The sequence below is a fragment of the Toxorhynchites rutilus genome, chromosome 2 (assembly GCF_029784135.1).
Source record: "Toxorhynchites rutilus septentrionalis strain SRP chromosome 2, ASM2978413v1, whole genome shotgun sequence".
NCBI lineage: Eukaryota > Metazoa > Arthropoda > Insecta > Diptera > Culicidae > Toxorhynchites > Toxorhynchites rutilus.
In genome coordinates, this window is record NC_073745.1 from 175,069,494 (window position 1) to 175,090,363 (window position 20,870).

The 20,870-nt window shown below is 40.6% G+C and overlaps 1 protein-coding gene across 2 annotated transcripts in view; it reads right to left on the reverse strand.

The window, feature by feature from the left end:
* Window positions 1-561: 561 nt before the first annotated feature.
* The window catches only part of LOC129769992 (dipeptidyl peptidase 4), a 311,477-nt gene continuing 291,168 nt past the window's right edge, over window positions 562-20,870 (reverse strand). Inside the window, exon 17 of one of the 2 annotated variants that reach the window (XM_055772553.1) lies at window positions 562-681. In XM_055772553.1, the coding sequence (XP_055628528.1) occupies window positions 577-681 (105 nt within the window). In that variant the 3' untranslated portion in view covers window positions 562-576. Of the gene's footprint in view, window positions 682-20,178; window positions 20,331-20,870 lie in introns of those variants that run through there. The other variant, XM_055772554.1, reaches the window with a different exon arrangement.

A 20,870-nucleotide genomic window follows, 5' to 3' on the forward strand; every position in this document is an offset into this window, starting at 1 on the left:
TTTTCATTTTTATTTACTTTGTTTGCGGAGACTACAAATCTTACAATTCATTCGTCTCCGAAACCACAGCTTAATGTACGGTAATGTGCTCAATAGTGAAATATATGATAGTGAACGAGCTGATGACCATCTATGCATTCCCTATCACAGCCATCATTTTGATTGTACGATATGTGTATACGCCGAAAGATGCCCAACGTTGAACATTTAATAAGTACAAAGCCTTCAGAAAAAAATCAAGAATCAAGTTTGTAAAAAAACGCAAAAACACAACACCAAAGGTTCTTTTCAGAACCCCCAACATGTTCATAAAGAGTAAACAGTAAACTAATCCATTTTTCAGATAGATAGGTAGGAATTCACGTAGGAGAAGAAAATAAAACAATATATTTAAAATATATATTTAGCAAAAGCTGTCCCCTTTGTCCTACGTCACTCCGGTTATGTCACCGACATTACCCACCCGTCTTTTTTTTAACTGATTTATATATATGAGTGTTGTATTATTTTTTTTTCTCTTCTACAATCTTTTCCAACTAACTTTTTCTTTCACGTCCATTCCTTCCTTACCATACCTTACTTTCTCCTTTCCGATGATGTGGGGCGCCACTCTGTTCTAGTCCTAAAAACAAACTGTGGATGCGGTCTCTCCCCCCTCTTTTTGTAGGTCCTAGGTGGGATCTGTGAAAATATTTAGAACTTTATTTGATATGTGTTTATATAAAAATGAAATTACACTAAAAGAAAGGGAAAAAAAATCGTATTTCTCGTATTTTTTTTTTCATTCAATCATTCATTCATTCTTTTCAATAATGATGTGTTACGTTTATATTTTCCCTTTCAAATATATATATATATATATATATATATATATATATATATATATATATATATATATATATATAAGTTACATAACTTACGTTCGGGAGGTGATATATTTGAAATAAAAGAGATGTTGTTCTCTTGAAGCTAAAATACCAACTGATTTTTATTCATCATTACATTTTACTCCTAACTTCCTATTTCTACCTGTTTGTTCTATATTTCCCTATCGATCCTTCGATCCTTTTTATTGCTGCTATTATCGGCATTGTGTTGTGTTTTCCCTGAATGTGAGATACTGCTAATGATCTAAATCGTTTATTGCTATTTCGGTCCTTATTGTTCGTTGCTTATCTTTACTGTCTAACTACGGTGTGGCAAACATTGTCATTGTTTATTTAGGATCGTTTCCTTATTTTCTAAAAGTTCGAGAGCAACTGCTTGTTGTTGTTGTATCTGTTGTAGGGCTCTGAGTTGTTCGAGCGGGCACTGCTTATCTTCAGGTAAATTTGGAGTCGTGTTCATCCCAGGGTTGACACTTCGGGGGTTAAGGTTGGTCTCGTAGTTAACTACTCCCCCTTCGAGTGAGGAACGTCCCGTTTCGATATCTGATGCTTTTGAATAAGTTCTTGTGGGCGACAACTTGTTGTAAAGAATGAAACTGATTACAATGAGGCATGTAATTTACATGAGAGAAAATCCGCCGAAAAGACTCCAGAGTTTAAAATTAATGTGAACTTGCTTGAGGTAAACATGCTCCAGTTTATTTCTGTTGCTGATAGTTTCATTGTTGATATTTTCTAATTCGTAGTTTTTATGGTGTTTCCAGTTGATTTTGAGATTGTGAAACGCTCTTTGGATGACGTTTGCTTCGCTTATTATCTCGGCATTCTTGAAACGTTGATTGTTAAACAATATCGTGCAGTTTCCAAATGAAATGAGGAAGTTTCCATTCAGGGTTCTATTATCTGGTCCACATGTCGTTTGTAGGATTTGGTTTTTTGCGTTTGAAATCAGGATCGAATTTTCCGTGATAAGTTTCTGGGTCGTCTTGTTTTGCATTACATAGCTACATGTAGCCTGTCTTCCGTGAATCAACGAAGCTACGCATTCATCGCGTAACTCGTTCAGGAATGATGATTTCTGGACAAAATCTTCGGGTTTTGTTGTTGTGTAAAGATTGTTGTTCCTTTTAATTATGTAGGTTGGATTGTGGTGTAAGATACGGTTGTTGTTTACCAATGGGTAAATTCTAATGATGTCTGATGTTGTATTTTCCAGCTGGGGAACATTAAGTATATATAAAAGTATATCGTCTCTCAGCGCCAATTTCGGGATTACAAATTGTAGAGCCTCATCCGGAAAATTTACTGCGACGCCTTGATCTTGCAACAGTGTCCTTATAGCGTTTATTTCTCTCAAAGATAGTATTTTGTTGCTAACAAGCGAGCTTTTTGATAAAGTTACTGCATCCTGGATACTGTCAAGAAGATGGTTGATGTTATCGATGTTTAATATTGTTGTTATCGTTTCAATTTCGTCCAATATAAGTTTGTTTGTGAAAGAATTCTCCACGATTTTATTGATAGTGTTGGTAATTTGTGAAACTCTTTCGCTTATTTGAAAATTAATCTTGAGCTGTTCATTGTTTTGGTTGATCAGTTCGTTCATTGTACAATTAATTATTCTCAGATCCTCTGCATCAGGTGTTCCTGCGATGAATTTGAATACTGTGCCAATGATGTCCCAACGTCTGTTTCGAGGTTTTCTGGATTTCAATCCGTAGAACGTTGTGTACAGTTGCTGAACTTTGTACTTGATGATGTTTGCAAGTGGATTTGTATTGGTTAATCTTTGATATGAAGTACTACTTAATGTATCAATCGTATTTTCGATTGTAGTTAAATTAATTGGATGGATGATCTTGATTATTCCTACTTGGACCTTACATTCTCAACTAACGTTTTCTTCTTCTTTTAATTTTACTTTTATGAATTTTAATGTTTCTATAGTCTGTGAATGTTTTCCTATAATTTCGCTTGACCTTTTGTTTTCTATATTTTGGTTTTCGTTTAGATTTTATGCCTTGTGCTTTTTGGTAAACTATTTCATTTTCGTTTAGGACAGGTTCTTCCTCTCTTTTTAAATTGTGTCTTTCTCTTGTTTTTTCTTGATATTGTTGAATTTTATTTATGACCTCGTCGAAAATTTGATTTCTGTTTTCTAAGATTCTATCTATGTTCAATGGGCGTTCATCGCCATCTTTGATACCAAAAAAGATCTCGATTGGTTTCAACTTTGTTGCTGAATGAATCGTGCTATTGTATAATGCAGTTGCTATTTTGTACAAATCTTTTGCTGACATATCGGTATATTTTTGTTTCATGCATAAAAAGATTTCGGTAAGAGTTGAATGAAATCGTTCTACGATACCATTCACCTCACTATGTCCAGAAGGTGTAAAATATGATTCGACATTCAGTCTTTGGAGAAGTCCTTGAATTTCTGGGGATTTGAAAGCAACCTCATTATCATAGACTATCATTTTAGGGGTTCCGTAAGTAGTGAGAAGTTTGGTAATGCCTTTTTTAACATTGGGTATAGAGCGGGATTTTAGAGGTATAAGGATAGCGTATCTTGACAATTTGTCAATGGCTGTTATAAAAAGATTCGGAGAGGAAATGTAGATATCAACATGAAGGATGTCTAAAGGTTTTTGTGGAATTGGGGTATCTGAAAAGGTTATTTTGTAGGGATTTCTTTCGTACTTACATTCAAGACAGGTGACACAAAAGTTGGTAAATTTCTGTATCCTGTCTCTCATTCGAGGGAAGTAGAAATTTCTCGCAATTGCTGATTGGTTTTCTTCTATTCCTCGGTGGGCTCTGCCGTGTGTGGCTTCTATAACTCTATCTTGTTCTTCTATAGTGGTAAGGTCCTGCAATATGGATTGTGTTAATACAATTTTAAATGATTTTGCACGAGAGAAGTGGTTCCTATATGTTGCTTGTAGGGTATTTACCCATTCTTCCGGGCAAAGAATGCAGTTAACTCTTGAAGAATGCATATAGTCCCGAAATATCTTTATAGCTATAGAGACACCAAATGTTGCTCTCATCAAAGTGCGTCTTTGGACTCCTGGGAAAATTTGTTCTAATGTTTCAGTATTTCTATCTCCCTTCTTGATAAGAATTTGATGTTTGAAAAAGTTAAGTGGAGATTCGGTCATTCTTATAGGGATGTCATTGTCAGAATCTGTGGAACGTGCGGTTGATGCATCCGGTAACGATTCTGTTTCATTTGAATTTAACTCTTGAGTGACTCGCGATAACCCGTCGGCTACTACATTTTGTTTGCCGGAACGGTATTGAATCTCGTAGTCGAATTCTTCCAGACGCAGTTTCATGCGTATGAGTCTGTCGTTTGGAGTTTTTAAATTGAGTGCGTATGTCAATGGTTTGTGGTCGGTATATAACGTGAACTTCCGACCGTATAAGTATGGCCTGAAATATTTACATGCCCAATCGATGGCGAGGAGTTCTTTTTCAATGGCTGAATATTTTTCTTCGGTTTTGCTTAGGGTGCGTGATGCGAAGGCAATGGGTTTGTCTTTACCGATAGGGCCTTGGGATAAAACTGCACCTAATGCATAATTCGATGCATCAGTGGTAAGTATAAAGCGTTTGGAAAAGTCAGGGTATTGGAGGACATGGCTACTTGTTAAAATGTCCTTACAACGGTTGAAGGCTGAGATGAACTCACTTGTGTGTTTGATCTTCTCGCCCTTACGAAGCCGTTGCGTAAGAGGTTTTGCAATTTTCGCAAAATCTCTGATAAATTTTCTATAGTATCCGATTACTCCAAGGAACCCTTTTAGTTCCTTCTCGTTTTTCGGTATTGGCCATTGTTTAATTACGTTGATTTTTCCGGGATTGGGTTTCACTCCTTCAGAGGTTATTACATGTCCTAGAAACGCAACTTCTTTCTGAAGAAACTCGCACTTATCAACTTGTATCTTCATATTGAACTCTCTGAGGGTTTCTAGAATTAATTTCAGGTTTAACAAGTGCTCTTGTAGGCTAGTTGCGAAGATGATTATATCATCCATGTAAACTAAGCATCGTGTTCCAATGTGCTTTCTAAGAATGTTATCCATTACCCTTTGAAAGGTAGCGGGTGCATTCTTCAAGCCGAAAGGCATCCGAATAAACTCGTAGTGTCCTCCATCAACACTAAATGCTGTTTTACGAATGTCTTTTGAGTCGACTTCGATTTGGTGGAATCCTGATGTTAAATCAAGGGTGGAAAAGTACTGACATTTTCCCAGTTTATCTAGTATAGTAAAGCTTCCTATCTGTAATGAATTTGACGCGGTATCAATAATTGCATTTAATGACCGAAGGGTTTCAAAACCGATCAATCCATCGAAATAGTTATGAAATTTGAATAGAAAAAACTTTTGAGACGGAATATCCTCTGAAAATTTTGCAAATGGATTGAAAAGCGTAAATTCCTCGACGTCATGAGTTCCGTTGATATTTTTAATTTTATGTCTAGGGCCTCGATCTATTGCTGGTTTTGGGACAATATTTGGGGTGATATAGTTTTGATTTGCTCCCGTATCAATCAGTAATCGGAGCGGTTTCCGATTCTTAAGACTTATCTCAAGAAAAGGAAGAAAATTGTTTGCTAGTTTCCTGTCTGGTGGTCGAAGGCTGAATGAAAATTTAATTCTTCCGTCATATCTGGTTCTATGTTTTCTGGAGTGTTCTCGTATTCATTTGTATTGATTGGCATCACAATTGTTTCGTAATTTTGTTCTGAAGCACAGTGCTCTTGCGAGTGCTCATGACGCTGTTCGTAATTTTTATATTGCGTAGTTTCGCAATTGTTTAATTGAGCTCCCCACTTTTGAAAAGGTACTTGTTGTTTGGGCTGTCCTGATGGATCAGATTTAATATATGGAATTGTTTGTTTTTGAAACTGGGGATTTGGATGGAATGACCTTTGGAATTGTGTGTTTTGAATCAAAACTTGTATCTTCATATTGAACTCTCTGAGGGTTTCTAGAATTAATTTCAGGTTTAACAAGTGCTCTTGTAGGCTAGTTGCGAAGATGATTATATCATCCATGTAAACTAAGCATCGTGTTCCAATGTGCTTTCTAAGAATGTTATCCATTACCCTTTGAAAGGTAGCGGGTGCATTCTTCAAGCCGAAAGGCATCCGAATAAACTCGTAGTGTCCTCCATCAACACTAAATGCTGTTTTACGAATGTCTTTTGAGTCGACTTCGATTTGGTGGAATCCTGATGTTAAATCAAGGGTGGAAAAGTACTGACATTTTCCCAGTTTATCTAGTATATCGGTGATATTTGGGATCGGGTATCGATCGTCCACCGTTTTGCTATTAAGCTTGCGATAATCGATCACCAATCTCCATTTCCGTTGTCCGGAAGCATCAAGCTTTTTAGGTACAATCCAGACGGGCGAATTATAAGGGCTATCCGAAGCTCGAATAATACCTTGTTCTAGCATTTGATTTACCTGCTGCTGAACCTCCTCCTTCTGGCAAAATGGGTAGCGATATGTTTTCGAATAGACGGGAAGTTCATCCACAGTGTTAATGTGATGTCGAGTAGCGTTTGTAAATGTTAGTTTTTCTCCATCATTATAAAATACGTCTTGAAATTGGTGGAGAAGTTTGAAAAGCCTTTGCCTTTCTTCATTATTCAAATTTTCGTGTCGTATTTTGTTAAAAAGGTTCTTGTGCTCGTTTTGGGGCACGAGTGGATAGAAGGATGACTGCGTTTCGAAGTTATTAATTTCAACTTCTATTAGGTCACAAATATTTATTTGTTTATTGTCTGAATCGTAGTTGTGTATCATGACATAAGCCTTCTGATCATGATAGTGGTATAGTCCAGCTAGTATACCAATCATAGGGGCTATTGCTACTTCATGTTCAATCAAGAAATCGCCGTTTGGTTTCGAGGTAGGAATGGTAACTACTTGTGTTTCATTAGCGTTAAGTGTGATTGTGTCAGGAAATTTTTTGTGTAAGGGTATAGTAAAGCTTCCTATCTGTAATGAATTTGACGCGGTATCAATAATTGCATTTAATGACCGAAGGGTTTCAAAACCGATCAATCCATCGAAATAGTTATGAAATTTGAATAGAAAAAACTTTTGAGACGGAATATCCTCTGAAAATTTTGCAAATGGATTGAAAAGCGTAAATTCCTCGACGTCATGAGTTCCGTTGATATTTTTAATTTTATGTCTAGGGCCTCGATCTATTGCTGGTTTTGGGACAATATTTGGGGTGATATAGTTTTGATTTGCTCCCGTATCAATCAGTAATCGGAGCGGTTTCCGATTCTTAAGACTTATCTCAAGAAAAGGAAGAAAATTGTTTGCTAGTTTCCTGTCTGGTGGTCGAAGGCTGAATGAAAATTTAATTCTTCCGTCATATCTGGTTCTATGTTTTCTGGAGTGTTCTCGTATTCATTTGTATTGATTGGCATCACAATTGTTTCGTAATTTTGTTCTGAAGCACAGTGCTCTTGCGAGTGCTCATGACGCTGTTCGTAATTTTTATATTGCGTAGTTTCGCAATTGTTTAATTGAGCTCCCCACTTTTGAAAAGGTACTTGTTGTTTGGGCTGTCCTGATGGATCAGATTTAATATATGGAATTGTTTGTTTTTGAAACTGGGGATTTGGATGGAATGACCTTTGGAATTGTGTGTTTTGAAAAGAAGGTTTCTGGTATTGTAGATTCTGAGAGGGTTGCCTTTTGAATGATGGTTGGGAAAAGTGGAGTGGGGCTGGGTATTTATTATTTTGCCAAGTGTTATACTGCGGCATTGTTGGTCTAAAAGCTGTTTTATTGTTCCTTTCCTTTTTTCGTTGAGCCGCGTTAAATTGTTCGGTAGCACTTTGACGTGCTTCGTTCAAATTTCCTGGACGCGACACTCTAACGAGTGTCGAATACGGTTCTCTTAACCCGTCCATGAATGCATTAGTTATCATACATTCGTAATTTTCTGTCAGGGTTCTAGCGCAAATGCGCATTTCTTGATGCAACAATATTTTTGCAGTGATGTCGGCTAGTAGCTCTCGACATTCATTATAAAATTCCTCTATAGTTTTTGAGTTTTGTTGCAAATAATTTATTTTGGTGATTAAGGTGCTTAAGTCCCTTTTATCTCTAAAGTATTCTTCGAGTGTTTGTTTTATTTCAAGCCAATCGGTGGATGTGTGGTTCTGCACCAACACGTCATTGGCTTTATCAACGACTTTATCTCGAATAATGCTGTACCATAAGGGTAAAGCTTTATTCTGCTCTTCTGGCGTGGGACACAGTTTTTTAGCAAATTCGAGTTTGCTATCTACTGAATTGAGCCAGGATGAAAGGGTTTTAGGATCGCCGTTGTAGGAGGGGATCATTTTGATCGCGTCCGGTACTCGGGATCCAGTGATTGCCTCCAACCCGGCGATTTTTGTTCTCTGAAGTTCCAGTTGAGCTAGAAGCTCGTCAATCCTTTTCTGGATTTCGTCGGCCATTTTTCTTGTAATCATAAACTAATTGGTTGGCACTAATTACGTTTTTACGCACTTATTCACGACCGGTATTCAATTTAGCTAGAGAGAATCACTCTTTCTTCTCTTGTTACTCTTATTTATGGTCGGAATTCAACTTTTTGTTTCTTATCCTAGTGTTAGTTGGAATGAAATTATTATCTATAGCGGATGGCGTACCTTTGCCAGGTAGCCGGATAGAAAAGAGGGAAGCGAAAGATTTGTAAGAAAACCCTTTGGGTGACTCACCTCGAACCAACTGGTGTTCCGCCAGTGGTGCTTACGAGCGGGTGCGTCCAGGTAGGTTGCTCGCTCCGGGTGTGGCAATAAATCTCTCGTCCGACGTTGCTCCGTCCTGATCGCTGCGTTTGTTCACTTCACTCGCGGCGAAATTCTTCCGATTTGCACTGAGTCGCGAACCACACACTTCGATTTTCCGATGCACTAACACTTTTACCGATTTATCGCTCTCCCCGGGCTTTCGACTGCGCCAGTTACATAACTTACGTTCGGGAGGTGATATATTTGAAATAAAAGAGATGTTGTTCTCTTGAAGCTAAAATACCAACTGATTTTTATTCATCATTACATTTTACTCCTAACTTCCTATTTCTACCTGTTTGTTCTATATTTCCCTATCGATCCTTCGATCCTTTTTATTGCTGCTATTATCGGCATTGTGTTGTGTTTTCCCTGAATGTGAGATACTGCTAATGATCTAAATCGTTTATTGCTATTTCGGTCCTTATTGTTCGTTGCTTATCTTTACTGTCTAACTACGGTGTGGCAAACATTGTCATTGTTTATTTAGGATCGTTTCCTTATTTTCTAAAAGTTCGAGAGCAACTGCTTGTTGTTGTTGTATCTGTTGTAGGGCTCTGAGTTGTTCGAGCGGGCACTGCTTATCTTCAGGTAAATTTGGAGTCGTGTTCATCCCAGGGTTGACACTTCGGGGGTTAAGGTTGGTCTCGTAGTTAACTTATATATATATATATATATATATATATATATATATATATATATATATATATATATATATATATATATATATATATATATATATATATATATATATATATTTGAAAGGGAAAATATAAACGTAACACATCATTATTGAAAAGAATGAATGAATGATTGAATGAAAAAAAAAATACGAGAAATACGATTTTTTTCCCTTTCTTTTAGTATAATTTCATTTTTATATAAACACATATCAAATAAAGTTCTAAATATTTTCACAGATCCCACCTAGGACCTACAAAAAGAGGGTGGAGAGACCGCATCCACAGTTTGTTTTTAGGACTAGAACAGAGTGGCGCCCCACATCATCGGAAAGGAGAAAGTAAGGTATGGTGAGGAAAGAATGGACGTGAAAGAAAAAGTTAGTTGGAAGAGATTGTAGAAGAGAAAAAAAAATAATACAACACTCATATATATAAATCAGTTAAAAAAAAAAAAAAAGTGGTTCTCAAATGGGGATCAACATAGGGTAGGAGCCTGCCTGTTGGTCTCAAATGTTCCTATCTCACGCCTCCACGAAGATCATATGACGACATTTTTAGATCGGGCGTGAACTGGAAACACACACCTGGTCTTGGCTCCGAGAACGGGTGTCGAAAGTGGCTAAGTGAGGGGGTGCGAACGAGTCAGAGCGCTATATCTCTCCCGGGGAAGGCCTCCCGGGTCATGGAGGCCTTGCCAACCCGCTGTCTCCCGGGCAAAGGAGATACACCCAATAAAATGGAGCTACGATCACGAAGAGTTATAAGGATGCGATCACCCGAGGAGGGTCCCCGAACTGGAGCTGGTCCTGGAACGGGCGTAAGAGCGAGCGGCCAGCGGCTGGAGGGCGATGTGCAAGAGCGGGCCACCAGCCGGGTTCAACCCGCAGAGCTACCGCCACACGGAAACAGCAGCCATCGACATCACCCAAGAAACGCTGCGCCTACGAGACGTGTTGCGACTGCCAGACGACAGTCGTCCACACTTGTGGGTACCACTAGGCGCCGGATCATGTGGACACACGAAATGAATGAAGCTCACCAGCTGACGGAAAAACTCGACACACTGGTACAGCAATTGAGCGTCCTAACTAAACGGCTGAAACGTTACTCTGACTCTGCAAAGCGCCAGGAACAAAATCGGATGTTCAGAGATAACGAAATAGCGTTCTACGACCACATTAGCGACGAGAAGCCCGACTACCGCGAAGGTTTGCCAGATATTAGCGATGTGACGAACTTCTGGGCTGGTATTTGGGAGACCCCAGTACAACATCGCGACGGGCAAATGTGGTTAAGACGGGAGGAGGAGAGTTGTGGTGAAATTGGAGAGATGCCAGCTATCATCATCGAAGAGAACGATGTCCGCGAAGCCTCGCGGTACCTGAGGAACTGGGCAGCACCGGGCCCTGATGGTGTTCAGAGCTTCTGGCACAAGAAGCTGACCGTCGCACATCAAAAGATAGCTGAGTGCTTCAACAAGGTGCTACGTGACCCACACAACCTCCCTGAATTCGCCACCCGTGGCGTCACATTCCTCCTCCCGAAAGACAGCAACACATTGAACCCATCAAAGTACAGGCCGATAACGTGCCTATCGAGTCTGTACAAGATATTAAGCAGCATCATAACCGCCAAAGTTTCTGCCCACTGCGAACAACACCATATCATCGCAGAAGAGCAGAAAGGATGCAGAAAAAATACGCATGGCTGCAAAGACCAGGCCATCATCGACGCAGCCATAGTCGGCCAGGCGGTTTATAACCAGCGGAACCTAAGCATGGCCTATATCGATTACAGGAAGGCTTATGACTCCATACCACACTCGTTTCTCGTCCGGGTATTGGAGCTCTACAAAATTGATCCCGTCGTCGTTAGGTTCCTGCAGCATGCGATGAGGCAGTGGAGCACGTCTCTGCACCTTAGTGATGGGGAAAATGTGTTGCAGTCTAGAACGCTGCAGATAAAGAGGGGGATATTCCAAGGCGACTCTTTCAGCCCGCTTTGGTTTTGTCTGGCACTGAACTCCCTCAGTAGGACGCTCAATAGAAACGGTCATGGCTATAAAATAAGGTATGGCGACGGCGCCCACGAAGAAGTGACCCATACCTTTTACATGGACGATCTCAAGGTCTACGCTGATTCACGTCAGCGTCTAGGTGTAGCTATCCGGGTTGTCGAAGAAATAAGCAGGGACATCTGTATGGAGTTCGGCCTCGACAAGTGTCGCTGTGTCCACCTGCTGAAAGGACAACTTACCGAATCCGGAGGCTACGAGGTCTATGACGGCGAGTTCATAAGAGACATGGTTCGTGGCGAATCCTATAAATATCTTGGATTCCGACAGCTCACCGGGATTCGCCACTCCGACATCAAGACGGAGCTGCGAGACAAGTTCTTGAGTCGAGTGAACTGTGTCCTGAGGACTTTCCTCAACGTGGGGAACAAGGTACGCGCGATCAACACATTCGCGGTTCCCCTGCTGACCTTCAGTTTTGGTGTAGTCAAATGGAACAAAACTGACCTAGAGGACCTTGAGAGGAGGATGAGGAAAGCATTCAAAGAGGCCGGAATGCACCATCCTCAATCGGCACTGGAGAGAGTTTCACTACCACGCAAAGAAGGGGGACTTGGAATAGTCGAAATATCTGCACTGTGTGTTGCCCAGGTACAACAACTGCGCGAGTACTTCGCAGAACGCGCCAATCAAAACGCGCTATACTGGGCTGTCTGCGCTGCCGACAGAGGATACAGCGCTCTGCACTTGGCGCAAGCGGAGTACCAACTCAACTGCAATCTGCAGACAGTGGAGGAGAAGATTGCAGCTTGGAAGCAGAAGGCAGTGCATGGTGCCCACCCCCATCAACTGGACCGGCCACACGTCGACAAGGCCGCATCTAATCTGTGGCTTACGCGTGGTGAACTCTCTTCAGTAGTAGAAGCCGACATGATAGCCATCCAGGACAGGATAATGCCGACGAGAAACTGCAGGCGGTACGTCTGGCATCAAGACGTTGATGACATTTGCCGGATGTGTCATCAGCCAGGTGAAAACATAGAGCACATTATGGGAGGCTGTCCCGTTTTGGCCAACGCAGCCTACACCGAGCGCCACAACAACGTGGCCCGTATTGTTCATCGACAACTGGCGCTCCAATGTGCTCTACTGGAAGACAACGTACCAAACTACCAGTACCTGCCTGAACCTGTCCTGGAAAATGACCGTTTCAAGCTGTACTGGGATCGCACTGTTCTGACCGACCTCTCGATCCACCACAACCGCCCAGATATAATGGTTTACGACAAGAGCGACCGCAAAGTCACCATCATCGATGTCGCTATCCCACTGAACCAGAATCTGGAGGAGACCTACGGTCGCAAAATCTGCAAGTACCGACCATTGGCCGTGGAGCTCAAGGAACTGTGGGGGCTAAGGGAGGTCCTAAGAATTGTTCCAGTCGTTCTCTCTGGAACTGGAATTATCCCGAATACACTTCTGGATGCGCTAAAGGTGTTGAACATCGAGAAGGAATTGGCCGGCATCCAAAAGTCGGTCATCCTTAGCACCTGCGCGATTGTCCGACAATTCCTCGGTCAGGACTAAAACAGCACGAGCATGCAGATACGTGCATTCCGCAGAGCCTAGTCCCCCTTTGGCATTCAGAAGCCCGGGGGCAGGTGAAAATTCTGGCTAGGTTCGCCTAGTTAAGAAGTGAGATAAGTCTGCAAAAAAAAAAAAAGAAAACAATGACAAAGAAGTAATTGATTGCGTAACAGTAAAAAAGAGAAGTATGTAAATGCTGAACATTGTTATTGCGTAAAAGCTAGAAAAGAAGTAAAACAGAATTCGTAAAAAATAGATCGGACTGGAACGGCGAATATGGACTTCCAACGAGATGCGAGACGCGGCTAGGCGAGGCAAGGACAGAGGAATGATTCGGCATCCCAGCTGTGGTTAGGATGAATGGACGACGAGTCATGGAAGGTCCATGGTCAATGGTGTTGGGTGCTGTGGGACGACGGAGCGAAAACAGGAAGCGATTCGAGAGTCGTGCAAAAAGTGAATCAGATCAGCAAATCTTTAACTAAGAAAACTGAAGAAGAAGCTGTGGAAATTGTGATGAATCTGGATTCCATAATTGGACAGAGCCATTCAACGTTGACGAAAAAAAAAATTACAGCAATCTCGAAACTGATTATATGTTGCCGGAGATTGATAATGATAAAGGAAATAATTCTGATTCAATTAAAGATTGTACTAAAATAGTGACGAAAGGTGATTCAAAAGAGATGACACCAGATGAATGGGATGCCTAGATTGCTGAAATAACAAGAAAATTACAACCAGAGAAGCAAATGAAACGGGTAAACAAAAACGCGTTATTGACGTCGATTTCAATCCAATGGTAGGAGTTGTGGAATTATGGACCGTTCTAAAAGGTTGTTCTAGAATGGGGCCCAGGAACATGCATAAGTGAAGAAAGGTTGATGGACGAGAACAACACGACGTGAAGAGGAGGCATGCGGCAGCCTACACCTAGTATCAGAGACCAACCAATTGACGAATCACAACGGAAGATAAGCAGCCAGTCGACGGGTATACGGAGCGGAAGATGAGCAACCGGCGAACGAATAAATTTTATGAAAATAAAATATGCAAATGTTTGAAAAAATAAATATAAAAAAAACATTATATTTACAGATAGGAAAAGTTTAAAAATGCACATCGAAAAAGACGGGTGGGTAATGTCGGGGACATAACCGGAGTGACGTAGGACTATACAAAGGGGACAGCTTTTGCTAAATATATATTTTAATTATATTGTTTTATTTTCTTCTACCTACCTATCTACCTGAAAAATGAATTACTTTACTGTTTACTTTTTATGAACATGTTGGGGGTTCTGAAAAGAACCTTTGGTGTTGTGTTTTTGCGTTTTTTTTACAAACTTGATTCTTGATTTTTTTCTAAAGGCTTTGTACTTATTAAATGCTCAACGCCGGGCATCTTTCGGCGTATGCATATATCGTACAATCAAAATGATGGCTGTGATAGGGAATGCATAGGTAGTCATCAACTCATTCACTATCATATATTTCATTATTGAGCACATTACCGTACCTTAAACTGTGGTTTCGGAGACGAATGAATTGTAAGATTTGTAGTATCCGTAAACAAAGTAAATAAAAATAAAAAAGAACTGAGGTTTTGGAGACGATCTGTTGAAAAATAAACGAACTATAAGAACTTAAAATAAGAACAGAGCAGCAGGAAATACATAGCTCATCATGTTGCTCCTTAGTTATTTTCCTATACAATGCAGATGTAACGTCAGTCAGTCAACCAAAGAAAGCAGTTCTTGCTACCGAGAAAATTCGTTAATGCCATCCTGCATACAATGTGTTGTAATTTGAAGCCACTTTTAATTCGGAAACTATACATGGGTTTGTGAAAACTGAATAATCAATTTAAAAAACCCCAACCTGTTCAAGAACAAGCATAAACAAAACAAAACAGTTTATATTATATGTCATATTATGTCACTTTAGAATGCATTGGTATTGTGAAAAACTTTTAATAACTCTTTTTTGAATGGTTTAATGGCCCTGTAAAGCGCCGTGTTTTACGGTGGCTGGTTTTGCCACCAAAGCGGTCTGTATAAACAAACTTTGTCTTTCTTCTACCTGCTGCCGTTTTGCGATTGCGTTTGCCACTCGCTGAAACTAGTTGTTGCCTTGACGAGCGCCGAACCGAAGCTGCTCTGTTCTTGATCATGTTTTCTGATTGTCGTGAGCAGCTTTGCAAGCCAACTCGAGCACTCCGACGGTCGAAACTCTATAACCGCTGTTAGGTATACTGGTGCTCCGGCACCAATCCGTTCGGCCTAGTTACCCTTGCGGAGCAATCAATGAATGCGACCAACAGGGAACTGGAAACATGCACGGTTCGAGTGAGACTTTGCCTTTCCCTTAACTTGTCCTCCTTTGTTACGTCAACACGTCCACGTTGCTGCTTGTTTTCTTTTTATGATGTGATGCGATGCGATGCTAAACGATGCCGTACAACCACACTGGTTTACGGTTTGAAAGAAAATGAGATATTTTTTTGGATCCACGCACTTTATACTCTAGCGGTACACGCTCACAGGATAGAGACAAATCGGCAGACTCAGCCAAAGGGACGAGTCCAACGAGACGAACGAATGAGCGTTAAAAGGCAGCGATGGCAAAAAAATACATTCATTACGATTTGTTCGCTCGTTGGATTCACATGCAGGCTAAAAAGGGTCCTTTTCAGGATCACAAAATTATCTTCATTCTAAAGAGTTTATTGTTTTGTTATCACTCGATATCCCCATCTTGTTCGGCTAAACCTTCCTGTTTAGCGATTTGTTGCCACTCGCCACAGCTTTCACAGTTGGAAAATTTCTTCCCATCCAGCTTTGTGACATGTTGTACAGTAAATTACATTCAATGCGACGTGCCGAAGCACCACTCAGTGTCGCATTGGAGGCGATTTTAACCTGTAATTGAACATTTGCGATGACAGTGGTACAGTGTCGACTTTCAATGTGGGGTCATAATTTGGATCTCTATGTTTACAAAAATGTCCAACTAATTATGTCGCATTACATGTCCGTCCAATTAGCTAAATGTCGAACTAATTGTTAATTACTGTACTTTCAATCTGGAAACAATTTAAGAATTGGTGTAAATTGAATAATCAGGAAAGTCCCCAACTATCAATAAGCTCAGAACAACTGCCAAATTCACATACTCAGCAGATCCTGGCAAACAAATTATGAAAAAATCAAATTGTTTTTTATTATTATTTTGGATATTATTTTAGAAAGCATTGAACTATATTTCGTAAACTCTTTTTTGAAAGGTTTAATGGCCCTGATAAGCGCCTTGTTTTATGGAATGGTTCCAATTTAGAAAACTTTGTACTCGTGGTTTTGAAAAAAACCATTTCGAACGCCCTCGATGCCGCCTTGTTCTGGATTTGCCACCGAAGCAGATTGTATAAAGAACAAACTATTTTCTTCTGCTACCAGCTGCCGTTTTGCGATTGCGTTTGCCACTCACCACTCGCTGCAACTGCCAGTTGACTTGATGTCCACCGAACCGAATGTGTTCTGTTCCGAATGCGGGTTTTGTTTTCGGCGCGAGCAGCTTTGGCAGCTAACTCGATCACTTCGGCGGCCGAAACTATATAACGCCGGCTTGGTGGACTGGTGCACTGGTACTAATGCGCTCGGCCTAGCTACCCTTGCGGGGAACTCCAGACCGACACGATTCGAGCGGGTTTGCCTTTCCCTTAATTTTTCCTCCTTTGCCATGTCCAGATTTGGCTGCTTGGTTTGGTTTGTTGATGTGTTGTGATGCGAACTGATGTGGTGTACGGTTTGAATGAGAATGATCGTTACGGCAGCGGAGCGGGGATTTTTAAGCTGACTGGCTGGCTCGAGAATTACGCATGTGTGAGACTGCGACCAATGTTTCGTTCTTTTTTTTTCTTTTTCCTTTCCAATCGTGCTTCATTCTATTTCGCTGCTGCTCTGGTTGCCCGTTTTGGTCGGTACGATATGAGGAGCACAAAATGGACCAATCAAAAATGGGCACATAGTGCATTTTGACAATGCTTGATATTTGACAATTATTCAATTATTTATCTAAAGAAAAATGAAATGTTATTCGTTATGATAGATGCGTAGATATATTTCCTATCAATTGATGCAAAAACCTTTGCGATCTATTGAGAAATGCTCGAGTTATAAGCGTTCCAAATCTTGCATTTTTTCCTATTTGTTCAGTGCCTAGATTTCCATTTCACCCCCTATATCTTCCGGTTAGACGTAGTCCTACGTCAAAAAAAAAATGCTATTGGAAAGGGTAGATTTGTTTTTTTTAATAACAATATGTTTTAATATATTTATATTTACACAAATCAAGAATGTATTATGACGAAATTATACACATTTATATAATTGGAAGAAAAGATAGCGAAACATTTATTACTATTACAGAAAAACAAGCCTTACAATCAATTTTAGTAGAAACTCATCTAGTTTCCTCTAAAAACTCATTGAGTAGGGGCCTAAAAACCAAAATTATCAATACGCCACGCCTGAATGATTCATAGTTTATTTTTATGCAGGGGCAAAAAGTTTAGGTCGGAGCGATCCCAATTAAATAAATTAATCTGTTGATTTTACGATCGTATGAGTCTTAAGTTTTCAGATAGGGACACATTTGCGATAAGGTCAGCACGATCCCAACAAATAAAGTAATCTGTTGCTTTTACGATCGTATGACTCACAGTTTATTTTTATGTAAAGATAGGGCCTAGGTTAAGGAAAGCTTATCTCGAATCCCTTTTGGCTTGATTATACCTCAAAGAGGAGGTAATAGATGTAAGGAACAAGAAGATATGTGGAGGAAACGAAAAACGGAAAAAATAGAGGAGTCTGGATTGAGCAACCATTAAGATCAGTCGTTATTTTTAGTCTAAAAGAAACCTCCCCGACTCGGACGCGTCTCAAAAACCATGTTGTTCTTCGGCAATGACTTGATGCACGGACTCGTATAAAGCATCATGCACAATGCTTTCGAGTATCTTCGGCAAACAGCTGAGTATTGAGATTGATCGGTAGTTACTTACTTCGTGGATATTACCGCATTTGTGAACCGGAGTTATTGCCGCTATTTTCCATAAACTCGGGAGGTCGCCTTTTGAATTATGGGAACAGGAAAGGCGAGGGAGGCAGCACAGTTTTTAACAAAGAGAGGAGGAAGTCGCCTTTTGAAGCATCGATGGATACAACTTCCTTTTCCATGAGAGTTATCCGTCTAACGGCAATCACTCCCTCTTTGCCTAGCCATTTCATGAGATTCTCTTCTGTCTCATCAATAATTTCACGGCATGAAACACAGCGCCGTTTGTTGAGAATGGGATGACGTTCCACTATAACCGCCGTACCGTCGATAAGTTTTTCCATTGCGAGCAGTTTTTCTACCTGTCCCGCATCACGAACACGCAGCATATACTTTAAACCGCGTAACGCCTTCTGCTCGCGATTGCTCAGCGTCGTTGCAAACTGCTGATTCAGACTCAAGAAGAACCACACAACCCACAATTTCCCAGGAGTTTACCCTTTCCCGTTTATCTACCCTAAATAAAGCCACTCGCATCACTCGTGGGGAGCCTCTCTTGCTACCGTTCCCAAGGCTCCTGTGGTGAAACCTTCTCTATAACCGACTACGGACGAGGGGGTGACGGCTACCTTTATGAGCCCGGAATAACGGCAAAGAATGTATGTTCAGGGCTGTTTGTTAAAAGGGAATTACACTGAAGGTAATGGTAGTGATTTCTATATATTTGGGGGGGGGGGGGGGGGGGTTACAGCACACGGTACTTGCGGTCTAATGGTTTTCGGCGTGCGTGGGAGGAAAATTCCGTTCCCTAATCAGATGGCCTTCGGTTCTTAACTGGAACGGTACTGATAATCCCTTCCGTGGCCTCTTCCTGTCGTGTCCTCTTCGATCTTCTGCGTCCTCGACTGTAGATAATAAAGAAAAGGCCCACTGGTCGGACCTGACCAACAGAAGTTAACCACCGTGGCGTGGAATCATTTTTCTCATTACCTTTTCTTTTTATACTTTTTAAATTCTAACGACATCCACAATTATCAACGACGTGGACGTAATACGAAACCTAATAAACAAACAACACTTAACATTACTGAAAACTCCACTTATCTACATATTTAAATTAAAACATTTACTTTACACGACGCGCACTTCTACTTCCGGAGACGGTCACGAACAGAAAGAAAGACCACATAAAACGGGCAAAAGGGAACAATGCCGACAGGCCGAGCACAATTATGCCCTATCCTTTTGAGCGACGGCAGTTGCCCCATTCATGGACGCGACCTCTCCTTTGCTCAAACCAGTCCATTGTTAAGGACGCGGGGTCCCCCAGATGAGCTGGCGCAGAGCTTACAATGTCCCTGTCAATTGACATTTGGCAGATTTTGTTGTCTGCGGCTCAGCTTTATTTTAGTGATGGCAGAGTCATCGCTTTAGGCCAATATGAACGGATGTTACAACCGTTCGCTTCTGTTGATGTGCTTTCTATCTCCTTAACGAGATCATGCATTTAATTAACTACTATAAAAAGGCTAAGCCTTTTCTTCCCGTCAGCAGCATACAGTGAAAGATTTTGCGGCTGCCCGATTCCTATGCCACCATACCATACCAGAGCTGTGGGCCTACCATCCTCAGCTAAAGTGGGCGGCCATGTGTCCCAGGCCGGACCAGATGCCATCTTCAAACTAACACCAGCACTCACTGCAAATTTGCTCTTTTTATTTCCCGGGAAATAAAACACTACAATCACACCAAGCGCTTGTACAAACTTGCACAGACGTGTTTTGTCTTTATCACACAGGGCGAATAAAATGTTTATTACGAGTTAACACTTTGAATAAGCACGGATTTGCCTTGAGAAAGGCAGTTGTTTCGAGTTATTTGCACCGAATGACACTAGCTATCGCGACGACGGTCAAAAAACGAATGATGAGGCCAAGCTTTTTTTTTCACTTAAATTCTTTTTATTTCTTAATTTGGTTTACATTATAATATAATACTACATTTCAAGTGATCAACCTAGGGTTCTACATCTTCAAGTTATGAGGCCAAGCCCCACAATCGCTTTCGTTATATAGTCATATAGTTTACGTTGTAGCGACCGCCTATACGCATAATTTGTTCTGCGTTCCCCACTCGTCTTCACCTTGTCCCTACGTTTCGCCCGTTTCTGTGGTTGCTTGTAATGAAATGCTGTTTGCTGCGGTAGCGCAGACAAAATGTAGGGATTTCTTTCATCCAATTTTCATCAATTTGAGATTTAAATGAACTGAAAAATAGTAATGTAGAGCATAAAAAAAATTGCTGATGATATTTTCTATTAATTCGTGTATTTGGAATCAAAGTCCATCGTTAAATTAAAGAGGTATTAACGTTAAAAACCTGAACACTTTTTTACATCGAAATATTTAAATGGGCCCCTATATTGAAAGGTTAGACGTAGTCCTACTTCAATAAAAAAATAATAATTTGAAGTTTTGATTGGGGAAACCGTGAATCGGTATAATCAAAACGCGGCAGTTAGGACGTTTAGATAGCGCTTGATGTTTCATTTCAATTGCTTATCTCAGGAAAAATAACATTTCATCAATTGTGATAAATGCGTAGAAATATTTCCTATCAATTGATGCAAACATCTTTCCGATCTTTTCAAAAATGTTCGAGTTATAAGCATTCGAAATCTTTCATTTTTTGTTGCATGTTCGGTGTTTGAGTTTTCATTTTACCCCCCATACATTTCGGCCCGGTCCAGACGGAACAAAAGTTAACGATGAAATCTGTTTTAGAAGGAGTTGCATAAGAGCATGGT